This window comes from Triturus cristatus, chromosome 5_2 (genome assembly GCF_964204655.1).
Source record: "Triturus cristatus chromosome 5_2, aTriCri1.1, whole genome shotgun sequence".
NCBI classification, from domain to species: Eukaryota; Metazoa; Chordata; class Amphibia; order Caudata; family Salamandridae; genus Triturus; species Triturus cristatus.
In genome coordinates, this window is record NC_140588.1 from 975,895,932 (window position 1) to 975,922,242 (window position 26,311).

At 47.4% G+C, this 26,311-nt stretch overlaps 1 protein-coding gene across 3 annotated transcripts in view; it reads left to right on the forward strand.

The window, feature by feature from the left end:
- LOC146829515 (UDP-N-acetylglucosamine transferase subunit ALG13-like) overlaps positions 1–26,311 on the forward strand; it is a 1,246,203-nt gene that overhangs the window by 1,131,282 nt on the left and 88,610 nt on the right. For all 3 annotated transcript variants that reach the window (XM_085608211.1, XM_085608212.1, XM_085608213.1), the window contains one exon: positions 25,392–25,563. In XM_085608211.1, the coding sequence (XP_085464337.1) occupies positions 25,392–25,563 (172 nt within the window). The remainder of the gene's footprint in view (positions 1–25,391; positions 25,564–26,311) is intronic.

Below are 26,311 nucleotides of genomic sequence, written 5' to 3' on the forward strand. Positions count from 1 at the left end.
AGCTAACATCTACCCCACCCAATATCCCACCAAGGCACCGTTCAATGTCTCAAGAACATTCCACACTGCTCAAACAGGAGGTGCTCTCCCTCCTCCAAAAACACGCTATAGAGCAGGTCCCCGTCAATCAGCAAAATCTAGGGGTCTACTCCCTGTATTTTCTTATACCAAAGAAAGACGGGACCCTGAGGCCCATTCTGGACCTCCGGCCTCTAAATGCGTACATACATTCAGACCATTTCCACATGGTCACCCTACAACAAGTCCTCCCACTCCTCTGTCAGGGAGACTTTCTCACTACCTTGGATCTGAAGGACGCATACTTTCACATTCCAATACACCCTTCTCACAGGAAGTACCTCAGGTTCGTGGTGGACGGTCAGCATTACCAATTCACGGTTCTCCCCTTCGGGGTCACCACCGCACCACGGGTGTTTACCAAATGCCTAGCAGTGGTAGCAGCACACCTCGGGCGTCAACATATTCACGTCTTCCCTTACCTGGACGACTGGCTCATAAAAGCCACGTCCTACAACCAATGTGTGCAACATACCAACAGCACCATTCAACTGCTCCACCGGCTAGGCTTCACGGTGAACTACAAAAAGTCCCACCTCCTACCATCTCACACAAAACAATACCTCGGGGCCACTATAGACACCTCCAAAGGCATTGCCTTTCCAAACTCAGCCAGAATCGCAAGCATACAAGCCTTGCGCAAAACATTCCTTCCTCAACACTCTCTTCCAGCAAGAGTGTTTATGAAGCTCATAGGAATGATGGCGTCTTGCATTTTCATAGTGCCCTATGCAAGACTCCACATGCGTCCACTTCAAGAGTGCCTAGCACGACAGTGGAACCAGGCCCAGGGTCAGCTGACGGATCTGGTGTTGGTGGACGGCCGCACCCATCACTCTCTGCAGTGGTGGAACACCACAAACCTTTCCAAAGGACGGCCGTTCCTGGACCCGGTTCCTCAGGTGATTCTAACAGCGGACGCATCGCTCTCCGGCTGGGGAGCGCACCTCCTACACCTCACCATGCAAGGTCTATGGACGCCACAGCAAAAATCGCTCCACATCAACCATCTAGAGCTCTTGGCGATCTTTCTAGCCCTAAAATCTTTTCAAAAACAGATTTCGGGCAAAGCAGTCCTCATTCACACAGACAACATGACTGCAATGTATTATATCCAAAAACAGGGGGGGACACACTCTCCCCAGCTCTCCCGCTTAGCCCAGAGCATATGGAGATGGGCAATTCCCCAAAACATCTTTCTCCTGGCACAGCACGTTCCAGGCGTACAAAACACCATGGCAGATCTGCTCAGCAGACAAACGCAACAACTACACGAATGGGAACTGCATCCACAAGTTCTTCACCCATTCTTCCAACAGTGGGGGCATCCTCAGATAGACCTCTTCGCCACCCACGAAAACAAAAAATGCCCAAGCTTCGCCGCCAGATACCCACACCCATTGTCCAAAGGCAATGCGATATGGATGAACTGGTCAGGCAAATTTGCATACGCCTTTCCACCTCTCCCACTAATTCCGTTAGTGGTAAGAAAGCTACAGCAGCACTCCATCACACTCGTTCTGGTAGCCCCAACATGGGCCAGGCAGCCGTGGTACACCACACTACTACAGCTTTCGGTAGTACCACACCAAAAACTGCACCTGTCCCCATGCCTCCTAACCCAGAACCATGGAGAAATCAGGCACCCGGACCCAGCTCAGCTCAACCTTGCAATCTGGCTCCTGAAATCTTAGAATTTGGACACCTTAACCTTCCCCCTGATTGCATGAACATCATCATGGAAGCCAGACGTCCTACCACTAGAGCATGCTATGCCGCAAAGTGGAAAAGATTTGTAATTTACTGCCGTAACAATACAATCAACCCTCTAGATGCATCCATACAGCATATCATATGCTATCTGCTCCATCTTCACAGGTGTAACCTGGCATATTCATCCATACGCCTACACCTAGCAGCGATTGCTGCTTATCTACAAAACAGACAGCTTTTATCACTCTTCAGAGTGCCCGCTATTAAGGCCTTTATGGAAGGCCTTAAATGAGTAATTCCTCCCAGGGCACCACCTTCCCCTGTATGGAATCTAAATGTAGTTCTTACACGGCTAATGGGTCCACCCTTCGAACCAATGCATAAATGTGAGCTACAGTTCCTCACCTGGAAAACAGCTTTCCTCGTAGCTATCACTTCCCTTAGAAGGGTTGGTGAAATACAAGCGTTCACTATACAGGAACCCTTCCTACAAATACATCACAGCAAGGTCATACTTCGTACAAATCCGACGTTTCTGCCCAAGGTCATTTCCCCCTTCCATCTCAATCAATCGGTGGAATTACCTGTCTTTTTCTCGCAACCTCAATCTGTTGCAGAGAGGGCCTTACACACACTCTATGTTAAAAGGGCTTTGCTGTACTACATACAAAGAACGCAACCCTTCAGGAAGACTAAACGATTGTTCGTTTCCTTCTCTCCACCACATAAAGGCAACCCCATCTCTAAATCCGGGATAGCTAGGTTGATTGTAAAGTGTATACAAATTTGCTATCAAAAGGCAAAAAGAACATTATCTGTTCCACCTAAAGCCCACTCTACTAGAAAGTTAGGGGCTTCTATGGCTTTTCTAGGGAACATACCCTTAGATGACATCTGCAAAGCAGCCACATGGTCAACACCGCACACCTCCACAAAACATTACTGTGTAGATGTGCATTCCAAGCCGCAAGCTAGTGTGGGCCAGGCTGTACTAAAGACACTTTTTCAAACCGCTGCAACGGATACCGGTGGTCGCCGCTAAGGTTGGGTACTGCTATATAATCTATGCTAAGTGTACAATCTGCAGCTCACATGCCTCGAACAGAATATGCTACTTACCAGTATGCATCTGTTCTTGGCATGTAGAGCTGCAGAGTTGTACACGCCCACCCGGCTACCTGTATCCGTTCCAGTGCATCTTATTTAGATACAACACACATGGGTTTCTCACTGTTATTACTACGCTCCATCATTTCCCTGGTGGCGAAAAACAATCTGAGGATGGAGCCGAAGCCCATGCGCAGTACGGACTGAAGGAGGAGTCACCGAACTCGTGACTTCCAAAGACTTTCCAAAGAACAAAAACAAACTGCAAACATCCGGGCCCAACACCAGATGGCGATCTATGCTAAGTGTACAACTCTGCAGCTCTACATGGCAAGAACAGATGCATACTGGTAAGTAGCATATTCCTTTTGCGGAACTTGTTGGCTCCCATACCTTTCATACATAAGATACTTCCATACTTATTTGTTGTTCTAATTTCTCTATCCTTATTTTACTCCTTTCTCAGATTTGATCGTAGTCCATGATTCAAGTAGCACATCATTTGATGTTTCACCATTCACTGCAATCATAAATCTTTCTGCTTCTGTATGGTGATGTCTTTCTATATATCATTCTACAGTATACCATGTACTCACTGTATCAAGCATGGTTAAAGGATGGTGCTTCACTAATCAATGATATTGTGTCTTACATGTATAAACCTACATGACCTACTTGTTAGACGTCTGATGGTGTACCTGACTGATTTGTCTCGTTTGTTTTCTTGTATTGTGAGTGAGGAGTATCCACCAGAACAAATTACTTTCTGTCGGAAATGCTCTGTTCGAGGCATATGAGCTGTAGATCACACACTTATGCATAGATCGCCATCTGGTGTTGGGCCCGGATGTTTGCACTTTGTTGTTGTCCTGGAAAGTCTTTGGAAGTCACAAGATAGGTGACTCCTCCTTTGGACAATAGTGCGCATGGGCATAGATTTCCGCCATTGGGCTAGGATGTGTTCATCGCGCTCCAGTACGGTGCCGCTACCGATCTAACTTTCAACGCACAATCCTTTACCCAGTATTGTCTCGATCAAGTTCTCTATTCGACGCGCATCTCTACAAAATCGAAACCGTCGATTCCGGTCGTCGACGCAGGCCCTCGGGCCTACCCTACGCCATTAGACCTGGCTCATGGAAAGGACTCCTTTTAAAAAGTGTCCTAAATGTGGATCCAAATTTCCACACACAGATCTACATGAGGTGTGTAACCTCTGCCTTTCGCTGGAGCACGAGGCCAAAGACTGTCCAGCTTGCGCCTCTTTCCACTCCAAGAAAACGATCCGGGGTCGTCTAGCTCGAAGAAACATGGCTCGATCCTCAACATCCATTCCGGACTACATCTTCCAAGAGGGCGTCGATGTACCAGAGCAGGAGCGGGTCGAAGAAGGCGTCCTCAGCGCTTCCGAAGCCGATGACTCCGACATCGAAGACATCACTCCAGGGCAGCAGGGTCATGAGTACTGACGTCGACACTTCCGAAGAGCACAGACACTCAACCTTAGGAACCGAAAAAACCCTCTGAGTCTAACAAAAAATCTGTTTCAAAGACTCCTTCGGAACCAGAGAAACCTCACGATCCCAAGCCTAAGCAATGTAAACAAGCTCCGAAACCGGTCCCATGTAAACATTCGGAACTGAAAAAATCGGTACCGAAGCAACAACCTCCACAACAAGAGCTTTTTCTACCTGACCCAAACCAAAAAAACTCTTCTAAAAGACCCAAAAACAGGTCAACTCATACTCTGCTCCAGGAAAAGGAAAATGGGCATGCCTGTACCGGCTCCATTACCACCAAAGAAGAGAGACATTGCCACATCTATCATCAGAGTTCCTTCTCCTCCTCCGCCACCCCCTCCACACCACTCTCCTACCCCATCTCCACTTCCCTCACCATCTCCTCCACCACAGGACGATGATGATACCTCTGAGGACGGAGGAGACAATGAACCTTTAGATGAACCCAGTCATCCTGATTCCCCAGGGGACCCATGGGACAACTATGGCACACCAGATGTCCCTGATGTACCACAGGAAGATATATATCCTTCTAGACCTTCCCCTCCAGAAGACACTATGGGGTTCACACAACTTATACACAGGGCTGCACATTACCACGGGGTAAATCTCCACACAGACCCAGTAGAAGATGATTTTCTAATGGACACATATGACACATCTCAAAGATCCACCTCTGTTCTCCCGATGTAAAGGGGGTAATTAAACACGCACCTGAGGGGTTCAAAGATCTTGTAATGACTAGGGTTATTAACCCCAGAATAGAAAAGAAATATAAATCTGCCCCAGCTGACCCTGTTTATATCAAAGGTCAGATCCCATTGGATTCCTTAGTGGTCTCCAACTCCAGGAAAAGGGCTAACTCCCAAACATCAGGCGATGCTCCTCCTCCTGATAAGGAGTCAAAACTATTAGGCGCCTCTGGCAAAAGCACAGCGTCACAAGCAGCCAACATATGGCGAATTGCAAACACACAAACCTTGCTGGCTGACTATGATAGGGCACACTATGATGAACTAGAGACCCTATTACAACATCTTTCAGATAAGTACAAGACAAAAGCCAATGACCTCATTCAGGAGGGTAAACTTATAACCAATACCTCCATTCGTTGTGCTCTAGATGTGGCAGACACCACCTCCCGAGCCATCAATACGTGTTCTTTTACGTAGACATGCACATAGAGGAGGCTACAGAGGCAAAACTAACAATGCTCGCTCCGCCTCCATCCCCACCCAGTGACTTCCCTCCACTCCCCCCCCCCCCCCCCCCCCCAAACCATTCCACTCCGGTCGGGGGAAGACTGCTACAATTCCTACCTGTCTGGAGCAATATCACTACCGACAGGTGGGTGAGACAAATCATTCAAACCAGTTATTGTCTAGAACTCACCGCTACTCCCCCAAACATACCACCCAGATAGCGCCCAATGTCAACAGAACATTTATCGCTGCTAAAGCAAGAAGTGCTTTCCCTCCTACAAAAACATGCAATAGAACTAGTTCCCCTGCATCAGCACAACACAGGAGTTTACACCCTGTGCTTCCTCATTCCAAAGAAGGACGGAACCCTGAGACCCATCCTGGACCTCAGACCCCTAAACCTTTACACACAATCAGACCATTTTCAACAGGTCCGTCCTCTGCTCACACAAGGCGATTTCCTTGCCACCCTAGATCTCAAGGACGCCTACTTCCATATTCCCATTCACCCCGCTCACAAGAAATATCTCTGATTTGTAGTGGATGATCAGCATTACCAATTAAAGGTTCTCCCATTCGGTGTCACCACAGCTCCCAGTGTCTTCACAAAATGTCTAGCAGTAGTTGCAGCTCACCTAAGAAGACAACATATTCACGTCTTCCCATACTTGGACGACAGTCATACAGCCAGTGTGTAAATCACACACACGCCACAATCCAACTACTTCACGGCTTAGGATTCACCATAAACCTCACAAAGTCTCACCTATAACCGTCCCACATCCAACAGTATCTCGGAGCCACAATAAACACCTCAAAAGGCCCTGCATATCCCAGTCCACCCAGGATAGCAAGCATACAAAGTCTCATTACAAAATTCCAACCACAACACTCCCTTCCAGCTAGAGTGTTCATGCAGCTCATAGGGATAATGGCCTCTTGCATATTCATAGTACCACATGCCAGACTCCACATGCGTCCCCTACAGGGATCCATAGCACGTCAGTGGAACCAGGCTCAAGGTCAGCTGACAGATCTGGTGTTGGTGGACGGCTGCATGCATTGCTCTCTGCACTGGTGGAACACACTAAACCTTTCCGAAGGGTGACCGTTCTTAGAGCCGGTTCCACAGATTGTTCTAACAGTAGACGCATTCATCACTGGCTGGGGAGCTCATCTATTACATCATACCGTCAAAGGCAAATGGACACCTCAGCAAAACTTACTCCACATCAATCACCTAGAGTTACTAGCAGTATTTCTGCCATTAAAATCATTCCAGAAACAAATATCAGGCAAAGCTGTACTAGTCCGCACCGACAATATGACAGCAATGTACTATATACAAAAACAAGGCGGGACACACTCCCTACAGCTCTCTCAATTAGCGCAGAGCATATGGAGGTGGGCTATTCCTCAAAACATTTTTTTCCTAGCCCAACACGTTCCAGGAGTCCAAAACAGCATAGCGGATTTGTTAAGTCGTCACACAACAGATTCATGAATGGGAACTTCATCCACAAGTTCTTCAACTGTTTTTCTAAATGTAGGGGCAGCCACAGATAGATCTCTTCGCCACACATTACAACACAAAATGCCCAAGCTTCGCTGCTAGATACACACCCATTGTCCAAAGGCAATGCGATATGGATGAATTGGTCAGGCAAATTTGCATACGCTTTTCCGCCTCTACCACTCATTCCATTGGTGGTGCGAAAACTACAGCAACACTCACACTCATCCTAGTTGCTCTAACATGGGCCAGACAACCATGGTACACAACACTGCTGGAACTGCCAGTGGTTCAACACCACAAACTACACCTCTCCCCACGCCTCTTAAAACAGAACCGTGGAGAGATCAGACACCCGGACCCAGCACAGCTCAACCTAGCGATCTGGCTCCTGAAGTCTTAGAATTTGGTTACCTTAACCTACCCCCTGACTGTATGAATGTTATCAAAGAGGCTAGACGCCCCACCACTAGAGCCTGCTATGCAGCCAAGTGGAAAAGATTTGTAATATATTGTAATAACACCATCAATCCTTTAGATGTGTCTATTCAGCACATCATATGTTACCCATTACATATTCAAAGGTGTACCTTATTCAGGGTACCTGCCATTAAAGCATTTATGGAAGGCCTTAAAAGAATCATTGCTCCTAGGGTACCACCCTCACCAGTGTGGAATTTAAACATTGTCCTCACAAGACTAATGGGCCCCTCATCCGAACCTCTGCATACTTGCAAGCTACAATTTCTTACATGGAAAGTCGCTTTCCTGGTGGCCATTACTTCTCTTAGAAGAGTCAGCGAGCTACAAGCACTAACTATTCAATAACCATTTTTACAACTCCATCATAATAAAGTGGTTCTAAGGACAAATCCCAAATTCCTTCCTAAAGTTATCTCCCCTTTTCATCTGTCTGTTGAGACCCCAGTATTTTTCTCGCAACCACAAACAGTCGCAGAAAGAGCTCTTCATACTCTAGACGTAAAAAGAGCACTCCTTTATTATATTGACAGAACAAAACCTTTTCACAAAACAACTTTTTGTATCCTTCTCACCACCACATAAAGGCAATCCTGTATCAAAATCTGGGATTGCAAGGTGGATTGTCAGGTGTATGCAAATTTGCTATAGCAAAGCGAACATTATCTACTCCCCCCCCCCCCCCCCCCCCCAAAGCCCACTCTACCCGAAAGTTAGGGGCTTCAATGGCTTTTTTAGGGAACATTCCCTTAGATGATATCTGCAAGGCAGCTACATGGTCTACACCGCACACATTCACAAAACACTATTGTGTAGGTGTGCAGGCAAAACAACAAGCTAGTGTGGGCCAAGCTGTACTTAAAACACTATTTCAAACTGCTGCAACAGACCCTGGTAATCGCCGCTCAGGAGGAGTACTGCTATGCAATCTATGCATAAGTGTGTTATCTACAGCTCATATGCCTCGAACGGAAAATGCTACTTACCAGTATGCATCTGTTCTTGGCATGTAGAGCTGTAGATCCACACATGCCCACCCACCTCCCCGGCTACCTTTATCTGTTCCAGTAATATCTTATTTAGATACAACATACATGGACATCTTTTCTGTTTCTTACAAAACTTCATAATTTCTCTTCTTGGCGAAAAAACAATCTGACGATGGAGCCGATGCCCATGCGCACTATTGTCCAAAGGAGGAGCCACCTATCTTGTGACTTCCAAAGATTTTCCAGGACAACAACAAAGTGCAAACATCTGGGCCCAACACCAGATGGCGATCTATGCATGTGTGTGGATCTACAGCTCTACATGCCAAGAACAGATGCATACTGGTAAGTAGCATTTTCCTTCTGGAGGATACTCCATGTAACTGCATGTTCGAGGCATATGAGCAGCATATTGTATACTTTAGCATAGATCGCCATCTGGTGTTGGGCTCGGATGTTTGCAGTTTGTTTTTGTCAAAGAAGTTTTTGTAGTCACGAGATAGGTGACTCCTCCTTGTGGTGATAGTTATAGTGCACATGGGCATCGACTTCATCTTCCGATTGTTTTTTTTCCGTCATGGTGTTCGGATGTGAATTGCTGCACTCCGGTCATTATCTAAACCCCTTTTCGACGCGCAATCTCTCACCTCTCGACGGCATTGTCTTGATTGCGTTTCTCCTTCGATGCGCATTCAAGCGACCTAGACTTCGACACAGGCCAATGGGCCTACCCATGCCCACCACATTGGACGTCGATGGAACCGACTCCCTTCAAAAAATGTCCCCAGTGTGGTGCTAAGTTTTTACACGAGGTGTGTAATCTTTGCCTCTCTCTGGAGCACTAAGAAAACACCTGCGAGGCATGTTTATCTTTCAGGTCCAGGAAAACCATCCGTGATGGTCTGGCTCGACGCCACGAAATGTCCCGGGGAAGCACTTCAATTCTGGAAATCTTTGAACCAGGTCCCGATCACCCTCCAGAACAAGGAGCCGAGGAAGAACAGATTTCAGTCTCTGAGGCCGATGACTCCAACATTGACGACGCAGTCACTCCAGCTCAACGGGCCGTGAATACCGAGACCCCTGTCCTACCCACTCCCACACAGGAGGCTCCGGCAACACCTTCTCCCTCGGGCCTAGGTCCACACCGGCCAAATATTTGATGCCCAGCCTGGCAATGAAACCGAAAGATAAGCCTTCCGGCTCGAGCCAACCCCGCTCCGGTACCGACAAAACACCTTCGGCACCGACACCCAAACACATAAATGTGCCACTACTGGCGCCAAAAACACCTGACGCTGAAATCTTCGGCGCCAAAACAGCCAAAAGACAAACTTTCGGAGATGAAACAGCCTAAACCAAAGTCTTCTGAGCCGAAAAATGTCCTTGAACCAAAAACAACACCTAAGCCTAAACAAGATAAAACCCCTCAAAAGGCAAAGGAGCATATGGACCATAAATCTTCTGCTCCGAAAAAGGACACTGGCTCCAAACACCCTTCTGTATCGGACCTCCGAGATCCAAAGCAGAAAACAATACATATTGAGCCAGAGACTGGTCTTATCACTTCCACACCAAAAATGAAACCGGACTATTCAAAGGATTCTCCAAAAAAAAAGAAATATAGGCACTAATATCTCTCCACCTCCTGCACCCTCTCCCCCTCCTACTGATCCCAATCTACTAATTTCTCCTGTAAATTCCCCACAACCCTCAATTTCACCTTCACCACTAGATGAAGATGGTGATTATGGGGGTGGGGACAGGGACAGAGATAGGGATAGGGATGACAACACAAATTCACAAGGGGATGATGACGCACATACCATCTCACAAGATCCAGATCCCTTGCAGGATTATTATACTGATCCAGATCTACACAATGACCCAAACCTATTTCTGTAGTAGGGGATCTCTGTGTATAGTCATAATCTATGAATAGTCCCGCCCATGTGCGGGGACCCCGAAGCAATCAGAATATCTCTTAAGGTGTCCTGCATTTGCAAACCTGCAAAGACACTTAAGAGACAGACAAAATAATACAGCCTAATACAACATGGCTGCACTGGCCAGCACTTCATCTGAAGTGAACGCAAAAGCCAAAATAAAGTTTAAATGTCATTTTTATTCACATCTGACATGTTCCTTTAGTGTATCACACTCCCTTCACCAAAATCCCTTTAAACAATAGAGAGGAAGGGGTGGACAGACAAGCCCTATAGGCTGTCATTATGTGTCTGCTAAAGGGATACCGTGCCTTTAAGGAACTCTCCAGAGACCCCCGGTATCCCAGGATGCACAGCCAAAGCAAGTTACTTTCAGTTCTTTTTTCCGGCTCCTGCTAGCAGGACCCTGGAGCTTGAGCTCTACCCTTTTGGGTGGATATTTGGATTCAATTTTGTTTTTTTGGATAAAATAGTTTGTTCATTCAACGTCTAGAGCCTTTCTCTACTGCATCCTGCAATTTGGTGCAGTTTGACCCACTCTTAGCATGGCTTTATTTGATAAATGCCATGAGTGTGGGAGGAAAAAGGCCAAGACGGACCCACATGATGTCTGTATCCTCTGCTTGTCATCCTCGCATGTCCCTGCTACATGTGCCATCTGCAAGACCTTCTCCAAGAGGACCCTGAGGGACAGAGAGAAGATTCGCCTCCAGGGACAGGAGAAGCAGAGGACAGGTGGGACTTCGGGGCATGGAGGATCTCATTGCCCTTCCTCTGCCCATGCTTCAGCCACTGGAGGGACCTCTGGGCAGAAAAAGGAGCAGAAACGACACCTACCGGCTGGTAGGTCGCGTTCGACGTCGACGGCGAGAGGTAAAGCACCGGTGTGTTCGCCGTCGATCCCGGGCTCTGGATCTCGGCGTTCGACGTCGAGAGAGGGGCCGGCGAGACCTAGGACTAGGTCGCCGTCGAGGATTCCACGGTCGACGTCGACGCACCATCGACGTCGTACCGAGCCCCACGGACAGCGCAGCTCGCCGTCGAGGCGACCCCGCTCGTCTCCTTCGCCGTCGACGCCGAGACACCGGCGACTGCCGCCGAGACGAAGAAAATCGCCGTCGAGGCACGGATCGCAGTCGAGGCACAGATCGCCGTCGAGGCGCAGGAGATCGACGTCGAAGCACAGATCGCCGTCGAGGCAAAGGAGATCGACGTCGAGGAGAAGGGGATCGACGTCGAGGAGGCATCGCTCACCGTCGAGAGGCTCGTCAAGGGGCCACCGTTCGACGTCGGGGGGGACGCCGAACGGCGAAGAGACACCGTACGAGGTCGACGCTCAGTTCGACGTCGAGGGCATCTGGTAACACTTCTTTGGTGATTACGATCTCCAGTCGTGGATCTAGGAGAAGAAGGCGCTCCCCCTCGTTCACTTCAGCACGGGACAGGCCCGCCAAGAAGAGAAGGGTGGACGAGAATCCGGACAGTGCTGGTCCGGGTTCTCCTGCGAGGAGTGATGGAGCTCCGCAGCCTCTCCCTCAGCCGCTGCCTCAGAAGCCTCCTACGCCGCCTCCTCCTCCTCCTCCTCCTCCTCCTCCTCCTCCTAAGCGACCTCTGCCACCGCCGGTGCCACAGCTCCCGCCGTCTCCTCGGCTACCGGCGATTCCTAAGGCTCCACTCAGACCGAGGTCGCGCTCTCGCCGGAGGTCACGGAGTAGACACAGATCGTCCACTCACACAAGGCATGGACGACGGAGATATAGATCTCGTTCCAGAGGCACGAGGTATACGGACTCTTCTGGCAATGGACGGCTCTCTCCCTCGTTGTCGGAAACACCGCCTACTCGAATCTCGCCGGTGGATGATATTGCCACTTTCCAGGATGTGCTGATGAGGGGGGCGGCGAAATTGGGAATCTCAGTAGCAGTCCCTGTTCCCACTACCTCTGTGATATTTGAGACATTGCACAAGGCTCACCTGTCGCGCCCCCTCCTTCCTTTGGTTCCGGGTTTGGCCTATTCTAGATCTGCGTCAAGCAAACAAGTGGATCCGCAGAGAAAGTTCCGTATGTTGTCCCTGCATCAGATTTACCCTCCGTTGCATCGAGGAGACTGGCTGTGCGCCATAGGTCTGCAGGACGCTTACTTTCATGTGCCGATCGCACCAAAGCATCGCAAGTTCCTGAGGTTTCTGGTAGGCAACACCATTACCAGTATACAGTACTCCCGTTTGGTCTGAAGTCTGCACCAAGGACGTTCTCCAAGTGCATGGCAGTGGTGGCAGCACACTTGCAGAACAACAAAGTGTTTGTGTACCCATACCTGGACGATTGGCTGATCAAAGCTTCCACGTACCGGGAAGCCCAGTGTCACTTCAACAGGACGGCTGCCTTGCTTCGTCGCCTGGGACTGCACATCAACATGTCGAAGTCAGTGCCGATCCCGGTGCAGTGTCTCCAGTACTTGGGGGCCTCAGTCAATACCTTGAACGCAAGCATGTGTCCTTCGGAGGAGAGACGCTTATCGATCCGTGGGAAGGCCCTGCACCTCCTCTCAGCCCACTCTCCTACAGTGAGGACGGTGTCCTCTTTACTGGGGTCGATGGCTTCCTGCATCTTTCTCACCCCCAATGCACGTCTGCATATGAGGCCCCTGCAGGAATGTCTGGAGGATCAATGGGACCAGAGGCGGGGGCGTTGGGAGGATACGATTCATCTGTCCCAACACGCTCTCCAATCTCTGAAATGGTGGTGCTCCTCAGAGAATGTTTGCAAGGGGACTCCTTTTCACAAGGATAATCCGGTCCAGACCATAGTGACCGATGCGTCTCTCCAGGGCTGGGGAGCGCATTCGGGCCCTCTTCAGATTCAGGGGATATGGTCACAGACGGAGATGACTTACCACATCAACTTTTTGGAACTCAGAGCAGTACACTTGGCCCTGAAGGCGTTCCATCCCTCCTTCAAGACGAACTCCCTGCTAGTTCAGACGGACAATACTACTACCATGTATTACCTCAACAAGCAGGGGGGCTCCCGTTCCCGCACGCTGTCTCGGGAGGCACAGACGATCTGGAATTGGCTGGTGGCCAGGAACCTAACGATCACGGCAACCCATCTGCCGGGAGTGCAGAATGCCCAAGCCGATGCGCTCAGCAGGCTCGTTCAAGAAAATCACGAGTGGGTGCTAAACGACGACGTGCTAAGACGTCTTCGCAGAGTGGGGCACTCCGGATATCGATCTGTTCGCTACGGCAGAAAACAGCAAATACACTAAAGGAACATGTCAGATGTGAATAAAAATGACATTTAAACTTTATTTTGGCTTTTGTGTTCACTTCAGATGAAGTGCTGGCCAGTGCAGCCATGTTGTATTAGGCTGTATTATTTTGTCTGTCTCTTAAGAGTCTTTGCAGGTTTGCAAATGCAGGACACCTTAAGAGATATTTTGATTGCTCCGGGGTCCCCGCACATGGGCGGGACTATTCATAGATTATGACTATAACAGAGATACCCCTACTACAGAACTGGAGTTACAGGTAAGAAACTACTCCATCCGTCTCGCCCATCCCCTCCCGATGACAATGTGGGGTTTGCTTAACTAATCACCAGGGCTACACAATATCATGGTGTACAATTACACTCCGATCCCTTAGAGGAAGACTTCCTGTTAGAAGCCTTCGCTCAGCCACAAAAGTCCACACACATCCTACCAATGTTGAAGGGCTTGCTTAAACATGCACCAGAAGTATTTAAAGAACCCGTCAGGGCCATGGTTCTTAACCATAGAATATATAAAAACTATAAGGCAGCTCCCATTGACCCAATATACATCAAGGGTCAGGTCCCTTTAGACTCCCTGGTGGTGTCCAATGCACGTAAAAGGGACAATTCACAAACCACAGGAGACGCTCCACCTCCTGACAAGGATTCAAAGCTTTTAGACTCATCCGGAAAACGTATTGTGTCACAAGCTGTAAATCATTGTAGAATTGCTACCACCCAAGCTTTGCTGGCAAGATATGACAGGGCTCAATATGATGAGCTTGAGAAGCTTCTCCCTGACCAATATAAGGACAAGGCAAATGACCTTTTACAAGAAGGTAAATTAATTACCAATACATCCATTGTGTGCTCTTGATGCTGCTGATACCGCATCTGGTGCCGTTAATACCAGTGTTTTATTACGCAGGCACGCTTGACTCTGGATATCCGGTTTCAAACAAGAGGTGCAAACCAGTATTCTTAACCAGCCCTTTGACCAAGAACACCTATTTGGACCTACAGTCGACACATCTTTAGGAAAGATGAAAAAAGATACAGACTGCAGAATCTATGGGGGCCTTGCAGAGAGGTTCTTTTCGTCACTCCTTTCATAGGGGTGGCTCCAAAACCAATACATCGGAGCAGCCTTCCTCATCTTACAAAAGCCCCAATCAAAGTTCTTTTTCCAAAGGATATTTTAGAGGAGGATACAGGGGCAACAATAAGGGAAGAGGACGCGTTAACAACACCTGCACCTCCCCTACCAACAAGCAATGTCTTCCCTCCGACCACTCCACACCTGTCCAGGGACGCCCATCACAGTTCCTACCAGTCTGGACTTACATCACCACAGACAGGTGGGTAAGACAAATTATCCAGTATGTTTATTGGCTGGAACTCACCTCCAATCCCCCACACATCCCTCCCAAACACTGCCCAATGTCCAAGGAACATTTGACCCTTTTAAAACAAGAGGTTCTCTCTCTCTTACAAAAAAAATGCAAAAGAACCAATCCCCTTACATCATCAGGGCACAGGGGTTTACTCGCTCTCTTTTCTAATCCCAAAAAAGGACGGCTCTCTCAGACCAATACTGGACCTCAGACCCCTAAACCTCTACATTCAATCAGACCACTTCCACATGGTCACTCTTGAACAGGTGCTCCCACTACTTAAACAAGGCGACTTCTTCTCCACTCTGGATCTAAAGGACGCCTACTTTCATATTCCTATTTATCCCTCTAACAAAACTCAATACTATCAATTCAAAGTCCTCCCATTTGGAGTGACCACAGCACTCCGAGTCTTCACCAAATGCCGCGCAGTGGTGGCAGCTCACTTACGAAGGCAACACATTCACGTGTTCCCCTATTTGGACGACTGGCTCATAGAAGCCAAGTCTCACAACACTTGTGTACAACACACACACAAAACTATCCAATTACTTCACGACTTGGGGTTCATAGTAAACCTCACCAAGTCTCACCTTCAACCATCCAAAATACAACAGTATCTAGGAGCCACTCTAGACACTTCAAAGGCCCTAGCAAACTCCAATCCAGTCAGTGTCTCCACCATGCAGGCTCTAATATCCCATTTTCAGCCTCAACATTCATTGCCAGCTCGAGTCTTTATGCAGCTAACCAGAATGATGACCTCTTGCATCCTCATTGTCCCTTATGCAAGACTCCAGATGCGGCCATTACAGGAATGTTTGGCACATCAGTGGAACCAGACTCAAGGTCAGTTGACAGATCTGTTGTTGGTGGACAGCCGCACACATCGCTCTCTGCAGTTGTGGAACACACGAAACCTATCCAAAGGACAGCCGTTCCTCGACCCGGTTCCACAGATAGTGCTAACAGATGCATCGCTCACCGGCTGGGGAGCTCCTCTCCAAAACCAAACTGTTCAGGGCATATGGACCCATCAGCAAACCAAATCCACGTAAATCTCCTGGAGTTACTAGCAATATTTCTAGCACTAAAGTCTTTTCAACTCTTGCTAGTAGACAAAGCTGTCTTGGTACGTACAGACGACATGACAGCAATGTACTATATACAAAAACAGGGGACACGCACACTCTTCAGCTTTCATGACTAGCGCAAAGCATATGGAAGTGGGCTATTCTTCAAAACCTATACCTTCTCACACAACACCTCCCGGGAGTACACAATCAGATTGCGGATCTGCTCAGTCGTCCAACACAGCAGATCCACAAATTGGAACTTCATCCTCAAGTTCTCCTTCCATTCTTTCACATGTCGGGCTACACAGAAACAGACCTGTTCGCCACACACCTAAACGCAAAATGCCCAAGCTTCGCCTCCAGGTATCCACACCCATTGTCCAAAGGCAATGCGCTATGTATGAACTGGTCAGGCAAATTTGCATACGTTTTTCCGCCTCTCCCGCTCATTCCATGAGTGGTTCGGCATCTCAAACAACACTCCCTCACAATTATCCTAATTGCTCCAACATGGGCACGCCAACCATGGTTCACAACCCTGTTGGAACTCTCAGTAGTACATCAAAAGCTACACCTCTTCCCCCAAGTTCCTCACTCAGAACCATGGAGAGATAAGACACCCAGATCCCAATTAACTAAATCTTGCGATCTGGCTTCTGAATTCCTAGAGTTTGGATACCTCAATCTCCTGCCAGACTGCAGGAACATTATTTAAGAGGCCAGACATCCTACCACTAGAGCATGTTATGCGGCAAAGTGGAAACGATTTGTCATCTACTGTACAAACAACAAATTTGATCCGCTAGATGCTTCCTTCCAAAACATCTGTTATCTTTTGCATCTACAACAATGTAACCTAGCATGCACATCTATACGGCTACATCTGGCTGCAATCGCTGCTTACCGCCAAAACAGACAACAGTTGTCTTTGTTTAGAGTACCCGCTATCAAAGCATTTATGGAAGGACTTAAAAGAATAATTCCACCTGCTCCTGTATGGAATCTCAACATAGTCCTTACCAGACTCATGGGTCCTCCATTTGAACCTCTGCACAAATGCGAGATACAGTTTATTACTTGGAAAGTAGCCTTCCTGGTAGCTATCACATCCCTTAGGGGCGTTAGTGAACTCCAGGCATTAACCATACAAGAACCATTTTTACAAATACACCATACTAAAGTGGTTCTTAGGCCTAATCCAAAATTTCTACCTAGAATAGTATCCGCCTTCCACCTTAATCAGTTGGTTGAACAGTATTTTTCCCTCAACCAGACTCAGTGGCAGAATGCACTCTCCAAACGTTACTTTAAAAGAGCAATGCTCTACTACATCTAAAGAACTAAGCCCTTTAGAAAGACAAAACGACTCCTTGTAGCTTTCTCCCCACCTCACAAAGGCAATCCCATTTCAAAAACCGGAATTGCAAGGTGGATTGTTAAATGCATCCAAATATACGATCTTCAAGCTAAACGTACATTAAAACTATTCCCCCCGAGAGCTCATTCCACACGCAAACTAGGGGCTTCTATGGCTTTTTGTAGGGAACATTCCCCTAGATGACATATGCAAAGCAGCAACTTGATCTACTCCACATACTTTTAGTAAACACTATTGTGTAGATGTGCAAGCAAAACAACAAGCTACTGTGGGCCAGGCTGGACTGAGAACACTTTTTCAAACCACTGCAACAGATAAAGGTTGCCACCGCTAGGAGAAAAACTGCTGTATATTCTATGCTAAATTATATAATCTACAGCTCATATGCCTCGAACGCAAAATGCTACTTACCAGTATGCATCTGTTCTTGGCATGTACAGCTGTAGAGTTGTATACGCCCACCCACCTCCCCAGATACCTTTATCTGTTGCAGTATTATCTTACTTAGATACAATACATGGTCATCCTTTTCTGTTCTCTTATTAACTACATCATCCCCCTTTATGGCGAAAAACAATCTGAAGATGGAGTCTATGCCCATGCACACTATCACCGTAAGGAGGAGTCACCTCTCTCGTGACTACAAAAACTTCATCGACAAAAACAAACTGCAAACATCCAAGCCCAACAACAGATGGCGATCTATGCTAAAGTATACAACTCTACAGCTCGACATGCCAAGAACAGATGCATACAGGTAGGTAGCATTTTCCCTTCCTAACACTCTCACCACTTCCCGTTCTGAGGAATGGTCTCTTTTTCAATTCATAAAAGTCCCAATTAAGAAATCTTTACACTGGTACCTCTAACAATTATTGGGGTCTGCATCCAAGGGCGCCATTCAAATTCAATGCGGAGCTGCACAGGGCCACCTACTGTGTTCTTCACAGTCTTCTGGATCCATTCTGGTACCTGGGAATATTTTACAGGTGAGTAATCTGTGGTTAGAGTATCCACCACAAATAGTGTTACCAAAAGTGTTTACACCAAAAATGTTTACCATAGCAGCACCTCCGAAGGTGGGGTAGTCTCTGGAGTGTACTCAGACCGAAACCTCTTGTAGAACTGATACAGTGAAGTAGCCTTTCCATCAAACCGAGGCAGTAGTGCTTTATGCGTATGCACCAATGTCCTCGTAGCAGCCTGGCAGAAATCCAAAATAGGTGACCTATGCGCCAAAGCATTATCATCCTTGGCCTTGTTGAACTGGGTCCGCAAGCGCTCAAGGGTTTGTTACATGGCATTTGCATAGCAGATTTTGATGTAAAGAACTATCCACCTTGACAGAGCCTTTTTTGCACAGCCTGCCCTTGCCCTTTCTTCACCTCCCTAAAACACACAAAGAGGTGGTTTTCCAATCGGTTGACTTTCATGCCGTTGACGTGAAAGCTCAGAGGCCACCTAGGGTCAGTTCAATGGAGTCTGTTTTCCTCTTTCGCGGCAGAGCTAAAAACGATGTAAGTCATCAATTGATCAACGTGGAAACGTATGCACAAATTTTCGAGTCCTACTCTGCAATGTGGACTGACCAGACCTCCCTTTGGGAAAATAATTAATGCTTTTTGTATAAAGAGAGCCCTCACCCACCAGGGTTACCCCTTGGTGGCATGATTCATCTTTGGGTTCCTTCCCGTTCTGCTTTGGAAATGGTGTGCAGCTATCTAGGAGTTACACAGGAGCACTGAATGGTACCAGACCAATTGTACTAGAAAATAGGCGTTGAAGGGGTTCTTTTTAGGTTAAATATGACCTGGTTAGTGGCAACTATTGCTTTAATGAATGTCGCAGTAGGTATGATTAAAGTATGGGAAAGAAAATGGGAAGTTGTGAGGGGTCCTTTGACCAACTTCCTCCTTTTGCCTGGTCTACATGTTTCTTCCAATCTTCTGTGTGGCTTTCGTCAGGACCATAAATCTCACTCCCTGCGTCCTCTTACACACAATTACATAAATGCAAGGTGCATTGCAATCACACACTCTGCATGCCAAAAGACATTTTTACACCTACTTGGTTTCTGCTCCACTGTATCTGCGACAAAAAGGGAGAATTAACATGGATTGTTCAAGGACACTTAGAAGATTCTTTGGGACCCATCTGAGGCGTGGCAATCAAATTTCTGCATACAATGATGTTGAATCTAGCCATTAGTCTCATCGCCATGCCGTTTTTATCCCGTCAAGCTATAGATATTGGAGGCGGGATCGTCTGGATGTTGTAAAATCTAATCAATAAGTGAACACTTCTAATTCACACGTAGGACGTTACCCAAGTGACCCAAGTGACTAGCCACTCACATATAACACACCACATACATGCCGCTTAATACATACATAAAAAAGCACTTAATCTGAAAGAGACCTTTAGTTATAGAATCCTTACCTTAGAATTACCCCCAGGTATCAGGCTGGATCCGGAGACATTTTTTCTTAGGAGTACCCCTGCACGTCAGTAGGTGGCATTAGTCGACTCCATGTCAGTCGTTGGCATAGTGGTCACAGGGATGACATCGCTGTGTCTACTTAGATGCTGCCCCTGCACGCTGATGTCAGTTTTCTTTTTCTGCGCCACCCAGTGCAGATTGGGAATGTGTGCTGCTTGGTCCACCAAAGCCCCCATGCAGCAACCTCCAAACCTTCCTAGTCCGACCTTCCAGGGCCACCAGTTGCCAGTGGGCGGCAGGATCTGCCATCACCTCCCCCACTGGCCCAAAATTATGTCCGACAGGTGGATTTTGCAGATAGTCCAAGGGGGCTACTTCCTCCCCTTCAAGGCTCCCCCTCCCTCCATGCCACCAACACTCCATCGCATGTTGAAGTATCATTTGGCCCTTCTCCACCAGGAAGTTACTGCTCTTTTAACCAAGAAAGCTATTGAACGCATCCCTGTGCCAGAAGTAGGTCGTGGTTGCTACTCCCACTGCGTCCTATCTTAGACCTCAGGGACGTCAACTGCGTCCTCTGGAAGGAGAAGTTCATGATGTTAACCAATGAAGGAAGTGACCTGATTAGGGTCACTCTGGTCACTCACGACCACCTCTCAGAGTCGGTCAGACAGTAGAGAATACAAACCAAAGGTATTTATTAAAGGTACACTCGTGTGGAGTCTGTTCTGACCAGCCTCCTTGGAATGCTGCAGAGGGACTAACTTCAGCAAGCATAGCAACACATGAAATACAGTTCAGAAACGATAATAACACGCCCTCACTGGAAATTTCCAGTTGGTAGCTGGTGAACAAAGGAGGTACAGAAGGATGGGTCTAGGTCCTGAGACCGGGTACATGCTATCTCAACGCCAAGGTCACTCTGCCTGCGCCCGCTGCTCTAGGGGTAGGAGCAAGCCTATCTACAGGGAAAGGTATGCACTAGTAAAGGCAGTGTATTCATTAGTACAGCGAAGCTCCGCCTTGGAGAAACAAAAAAAAAACTATTGCAGCTGCTTTCAGCTGAAGCAGACAAAGTGAGACAGAAGTTAATTTCGATCATGGCTCAAAATGGCAGCTGAATACAAAACGGTGTATCGAATGCTAATTTAAGTTGTAAAATGCATAGAAAATTCGGCTAAAAACATTTCTATTCCAACACCTTGGCTCATGTCTTGTCTGCCCTGGAGACTGGATGGTAGCGTTGGAATTGATGGACACCTACTTTCATATCCCCGTCTTGCCTGCCCACCAGCTTTACCTGCGGTTCACAGTAGGCCACAAGCATTTTCAGTTTATCGTGCTCCACTTTGGCCTTACCAGCGCCCCTCGGGTGTTCACTAAAGTGATGGCGGTGGTCGCAGCTCATCTGTGCAGATCAGGGGTTCCAGTCTTACCCTATCTTGACAACTGGCTGTTGAAGGCGGGTTTGCCCCAGGCTGTTGTCTTCCACCTCCAGACTACAGTGGACCTCCTGCATTTGCTGGTGTTCACAGTCAATGTGCTGAAGTTGATTCCCTCCCAAAAGCTGCTTTTCATCGGAGTGGTTCTGGACTCAGAGCAGTTTTGGGTCTATCCTCCCGAGCAGCGAATTTGGGCTATCGATACCGATGTTTCAGCCTCTATCCCGGATTTCGGTGAGAATGACTGAGACTGCTGGGCCTCATGGCCTCCTGCATCCTGCTAGTGGATCAGGCCAGGTGGCATATGCGGGCTCTGCAGTGGGACTTGAAGTTCCAGTGGACGCAGCATCAGGGGAATCTTTCCGATGTCATCCAGATCTCGGAAGGGACTGCACGTTATTTGCAGTGGTGGCTCACGAACCAGGAGTGGGTCAACGGAAGATCCGTCTCCCTTCCCCAACCAGAGTTCACTCTGGTGACAGATGCGTCACTCCTGGGAGGGCGGCCACATGAGAGAGGCGGAGACCAGAGGCCTCTGGTCTCTGGCGGAGTCCAGGCTCCACATCAACCTTCTGGAGCTCCCGGCAATCCATCTTGCACTGAAGGCATTTCTTCCTTCTGTCAAAGGAAGAGTAGTGCAGGTGTTCACGGACAACTCCGCCGCCAGGTGGTATCGCAACAAACAGGGTGGGGTGGGGTCGTGGACCCTTTGCCAAGAGGCTCTTTACCTTTGGACATGGCTGGAACATCAGGGCATGTCCCTGGTGGTTCAACACCTGGCAAGTTCTCTGAACACCAGGGCGGACGAGCTCAGCCGCCGGTGCATGATGGATCACGAATGGCATCTTCACTCAGAGGTGGTTCAAGGTCTCTTTCAACAGTGGGGAGAGCCTTGGTTAGATCTGTTCACCACCAAAGAGAACGCGCATGATCAGCAGTTCTGCGCGTTGGAATTTCCAAGGCGACGCTTGCTCTGCAACTCTTTTCGCCGTGAGTCAAGTTGCGGCCTCATGTACGCCTTTCCGCCTGTACCACTTCTGCCCAGAGTGCTGTAGAAGATCAAGCTCAACCGGGCCCCAAGTCACTCTTGTGGCTCCGGACTGGGCACGAAGAGTCTAGTACCCCGAGCTCTTAAGCTTGGCCATCGATCCTCCGATCCGACTGCCTCTTTGGGAAGATCTTCTGTCGCAGCAGCAGGGGACGGTCTTCCACCCGAACCTGTCCAGCCTCCACATCCTTGCGTGGAGATTGAGCGGCAACAGTTAACAGCTTTGGACCTTTCTCCCGAAGTCTGTAATGTCATCTTGGCAGCTAGGAGTCTCTGCACTAAAATGATGTACGCCTGTAGATGGAACAAATGTGTGGCATGGTGCACAGCAAAGGCTGTGGATCCCCTTTCTGTTCTCTTTCAGAGGTTCTCCTCTTGATTCTTTCTTTGGCCAAGCAGGGCTCTACTCTGGGCACTCTTAAGGGCTATTTTTCAGCCATTTTGACCTTTCTTCGCCTTCCTGATCAGCCTTCTCTTTTCAAGTCCCCGATAGTTAACAGATTTCTGAAGGGGATTACTCATCTCTTTCCTCCTTCTCCTTTCGTAATGCCCCAGTGGGACTTGAATCTTGTCCTCACTTATCTTCTGTACTTCCTTTGAGCCACTACATAATTCGCCTCCTTACTTTAAAGACCGCTTTCTTGCTTGCAAGGTGAGTGAGCTTCAGGCCTTATCTTCCAAACCTCCCTTTCTGGCTGGACAAAGTGGTTCTTCGCACTAGGCCCTCTTTTCTGCCCAAAGTGCTTACTTCTTTCCACTTAGGTTAGACCATCACATTGCCCACCTTCCTCCCACCTCCGCCCCCTTCCAAAGAGGAGGAGTGACTCCACCGTCTGGACCCAAAACGTGCACTGTCCATCTGCCTTGACCGCACTAAAGTTTTCTGGGTGGACGATCAACTCTTCGAGGGTTATGTGGGCGCAATGAAGGGTCGGGCAGTGCACAAGTGTACCATCTGTCGATGGGCTGTCCTATGCACCAAGATCTTTTCTTCTGTGGCTAAAAAGGAACCTCTAGTAGGACTGCGCGCCCACTTAACCAGGGCAATGGCAGCCACTACTGCTTTGGGACGTGGAGTTCCGTTGAATGACATCTGCCAGGCAGCCACGTGGGCATCCCTGCACATGTTTACCAAACATTACTGTCTGGACAGCCAAGTCCGGTAGAGACGGCTTTTTCGTCCGTTCTGTTCTCCAGCACTTTCTGGTGTGAACTTGATTCTCAGACCCACCTCTGAGGTTGGTACTGCTTGGGTATCTATTCTAAGGTAAGGAATCTATAACTAATGACCTCTTTCAGATGAACAAGGTACTTAACTACAGTAACGATGTATCTATAAGAGACATACATTAGTTATAGATTCCTTACCACCCCACCCATCCTCCCCGTTCTGCGAACTGACTTCTAGGGTTTAGGACTTCCTTCCAGGGCCCTAGTTTTGTGCCCCCGTGGTCGGTGTCTTGCATGGCTCTGCGCTTCTGGTGTGCAAAGTCGTGTCAGAACTGACGTCAGCGCACAGGGGCAACCTAAGTAGACACCGCGACATCATCCCGGTGACCTCGTCGCCAATGACTGACGCGGAGTCGACCGACGCCACTTACCGATGTGCAAAGGTACAGCTAAGAAAAAATTTCTCCGGATCCAGTCTGACACCTGGAGGTAAATCTAAGGTAAGGAATCTATAACTAATGTATGTCTCTTACAGATACATCGTTACTGAAGGTAAGTAACTTGTTCATTGAGCGCCATAGGTCCACGGATGTAGGCGAGCATGTAGTCACACTCTGTATGCGCATATAAAGAGGCATGCGTATAAGGAATAAAGTATGCCTCATCGTAATCCTTCATTCAGGACTTTTACAGCTATGCCGTACTTCTTTTAAGTGACAACATGGATTTACAAGCACATTTTCAGAATCCTTTAGTGTATTGGCCTTGATGCGAGGAAGGTTGCACAGGTAGCTCAGGCAGTCTTTAACAACGTAAATAAAACCACTACATCTTCAGTGGGAGATGGATGAGTAATCTCATTACAGCGTAAGTAGGAAACTGATTTAAGGTGCAATGGAAAGATAATGCTTTTAGAGCTTGATATAGATTGGCTTAGATTGTAGCCCATCCTCTCCAATTGTACATGAATCACAGAGTAGTTTAAAAACGTGTATAGCCCCAAAAGATGTACATGAATGAAACCAGAAAGTGGGGCTTTTTTTTTTTGTTTTTTACTGTTCTAGCAGATGGCATGCTACACTATCACTTTATATGAGCCAAGGTTCAACACCCGGAATGTTTTCTTTGTTTTTTTACAATATTACCCTCAATTGTGGACAAAGGCACCAGACGGAAGAGGGCAGTGCAAACCATATGAATGGTAATGTAAAACTAATGTTTGCTAACTGGTGAGTAACTTGTTTCTTCTTACTACTTCCCAGTATGGTAGCTGATCATGAAGTATTTAGTTATTTCCAGATCTCATATAGGACTTCCCTGAAACCTATGGCTTGTTAGCCTCAGCGTGAATATGCACCTTGTATCCTCATTTTTTCTAAAATTACTTGCCACACACTCCCTCTCAAACATGTTTTTTTCCAGTAACATTCACCAATTTTCTTCATTTGTTGAGTAAGCGACTCTTTTCAGCCTCTCACTTGGCTGTATTGACTCTAATGGTAACAACCCGAATTGTGAAGGATACACAAAAACCTATCTGCAGCCTCTGTTCAAGGAATAGTGTGACAGTGGCAATGCCTTTAAAAGCTACATTTACAAAGTAAGAACAATTGCTACTAAATGTTTTTCATTATAGTGTTACCATCAGAGCTATTGGCATTCCATGGTGTACATTCAACAGCCAGCACCAGTAGAGCCATATCCACCGTTCCCGGAACCTGCATCCGTCATAGACCAGTCAGTCCCACAAATATACGCAGAGACAGGGAGACATGAAAGTCGACCAGCGCCTCTTGAGACCGGGAATGGTTAGTACCTTTAAACATTGCGCCTATGTACTAGCATCAAGTTTATTATGTATTTCAAATCCTGATTCTATTTATCGAATGGTGATCGCAAGATTTTTAGCACAATTTTTATATATATAGATATATAGATAGTAGTTGGTGTCACTAGAACTGCAAGCTGGTTAATGTATTTTTTTTATATTGCATGTTTATTTTGTGGGAGCTTGAAAAAGCTTCAGAAGTGCGGCTAACAATGGACACTGATGGAAATTAGATTGTTACAGTTCGGTGCACCTTGATATATTGCTGATAAAACAATGGACTGTGGTGAGGGGCAGTGGATATATGAAATTCTGTTCCTGAAGTGTTTTCTTCATAATTCTAGATTTACCACATATGCCACATTATATCAGGATTTCACAAGTAATGTAATTTTTAGCTCAGTGGGTGTAAATGCGGTCAGAAGATGTGCCACATAATTGCGTTCGTTACATTATAATTGATATGACCTTGTCACATAATTGTCCTCCATGCCTGCATCATCCTAGCAGCCCTACAATTCTAAAACTCTACAGAGTAGATTGAAGCCTTTTATTATGATGGTGATAAAATGTATATTTCACCAAGAACTGGTAAATGTTTTCTGTATTTCACGTGCAAAAACAACAATTGATGGACAGAATGCAGAACAATGTCATACATTCACCCCAGTACAGAGATCTGGGCCTAAATCCATCGTTTTTTGCTCACCATGCCGTTCCAGTTTGAA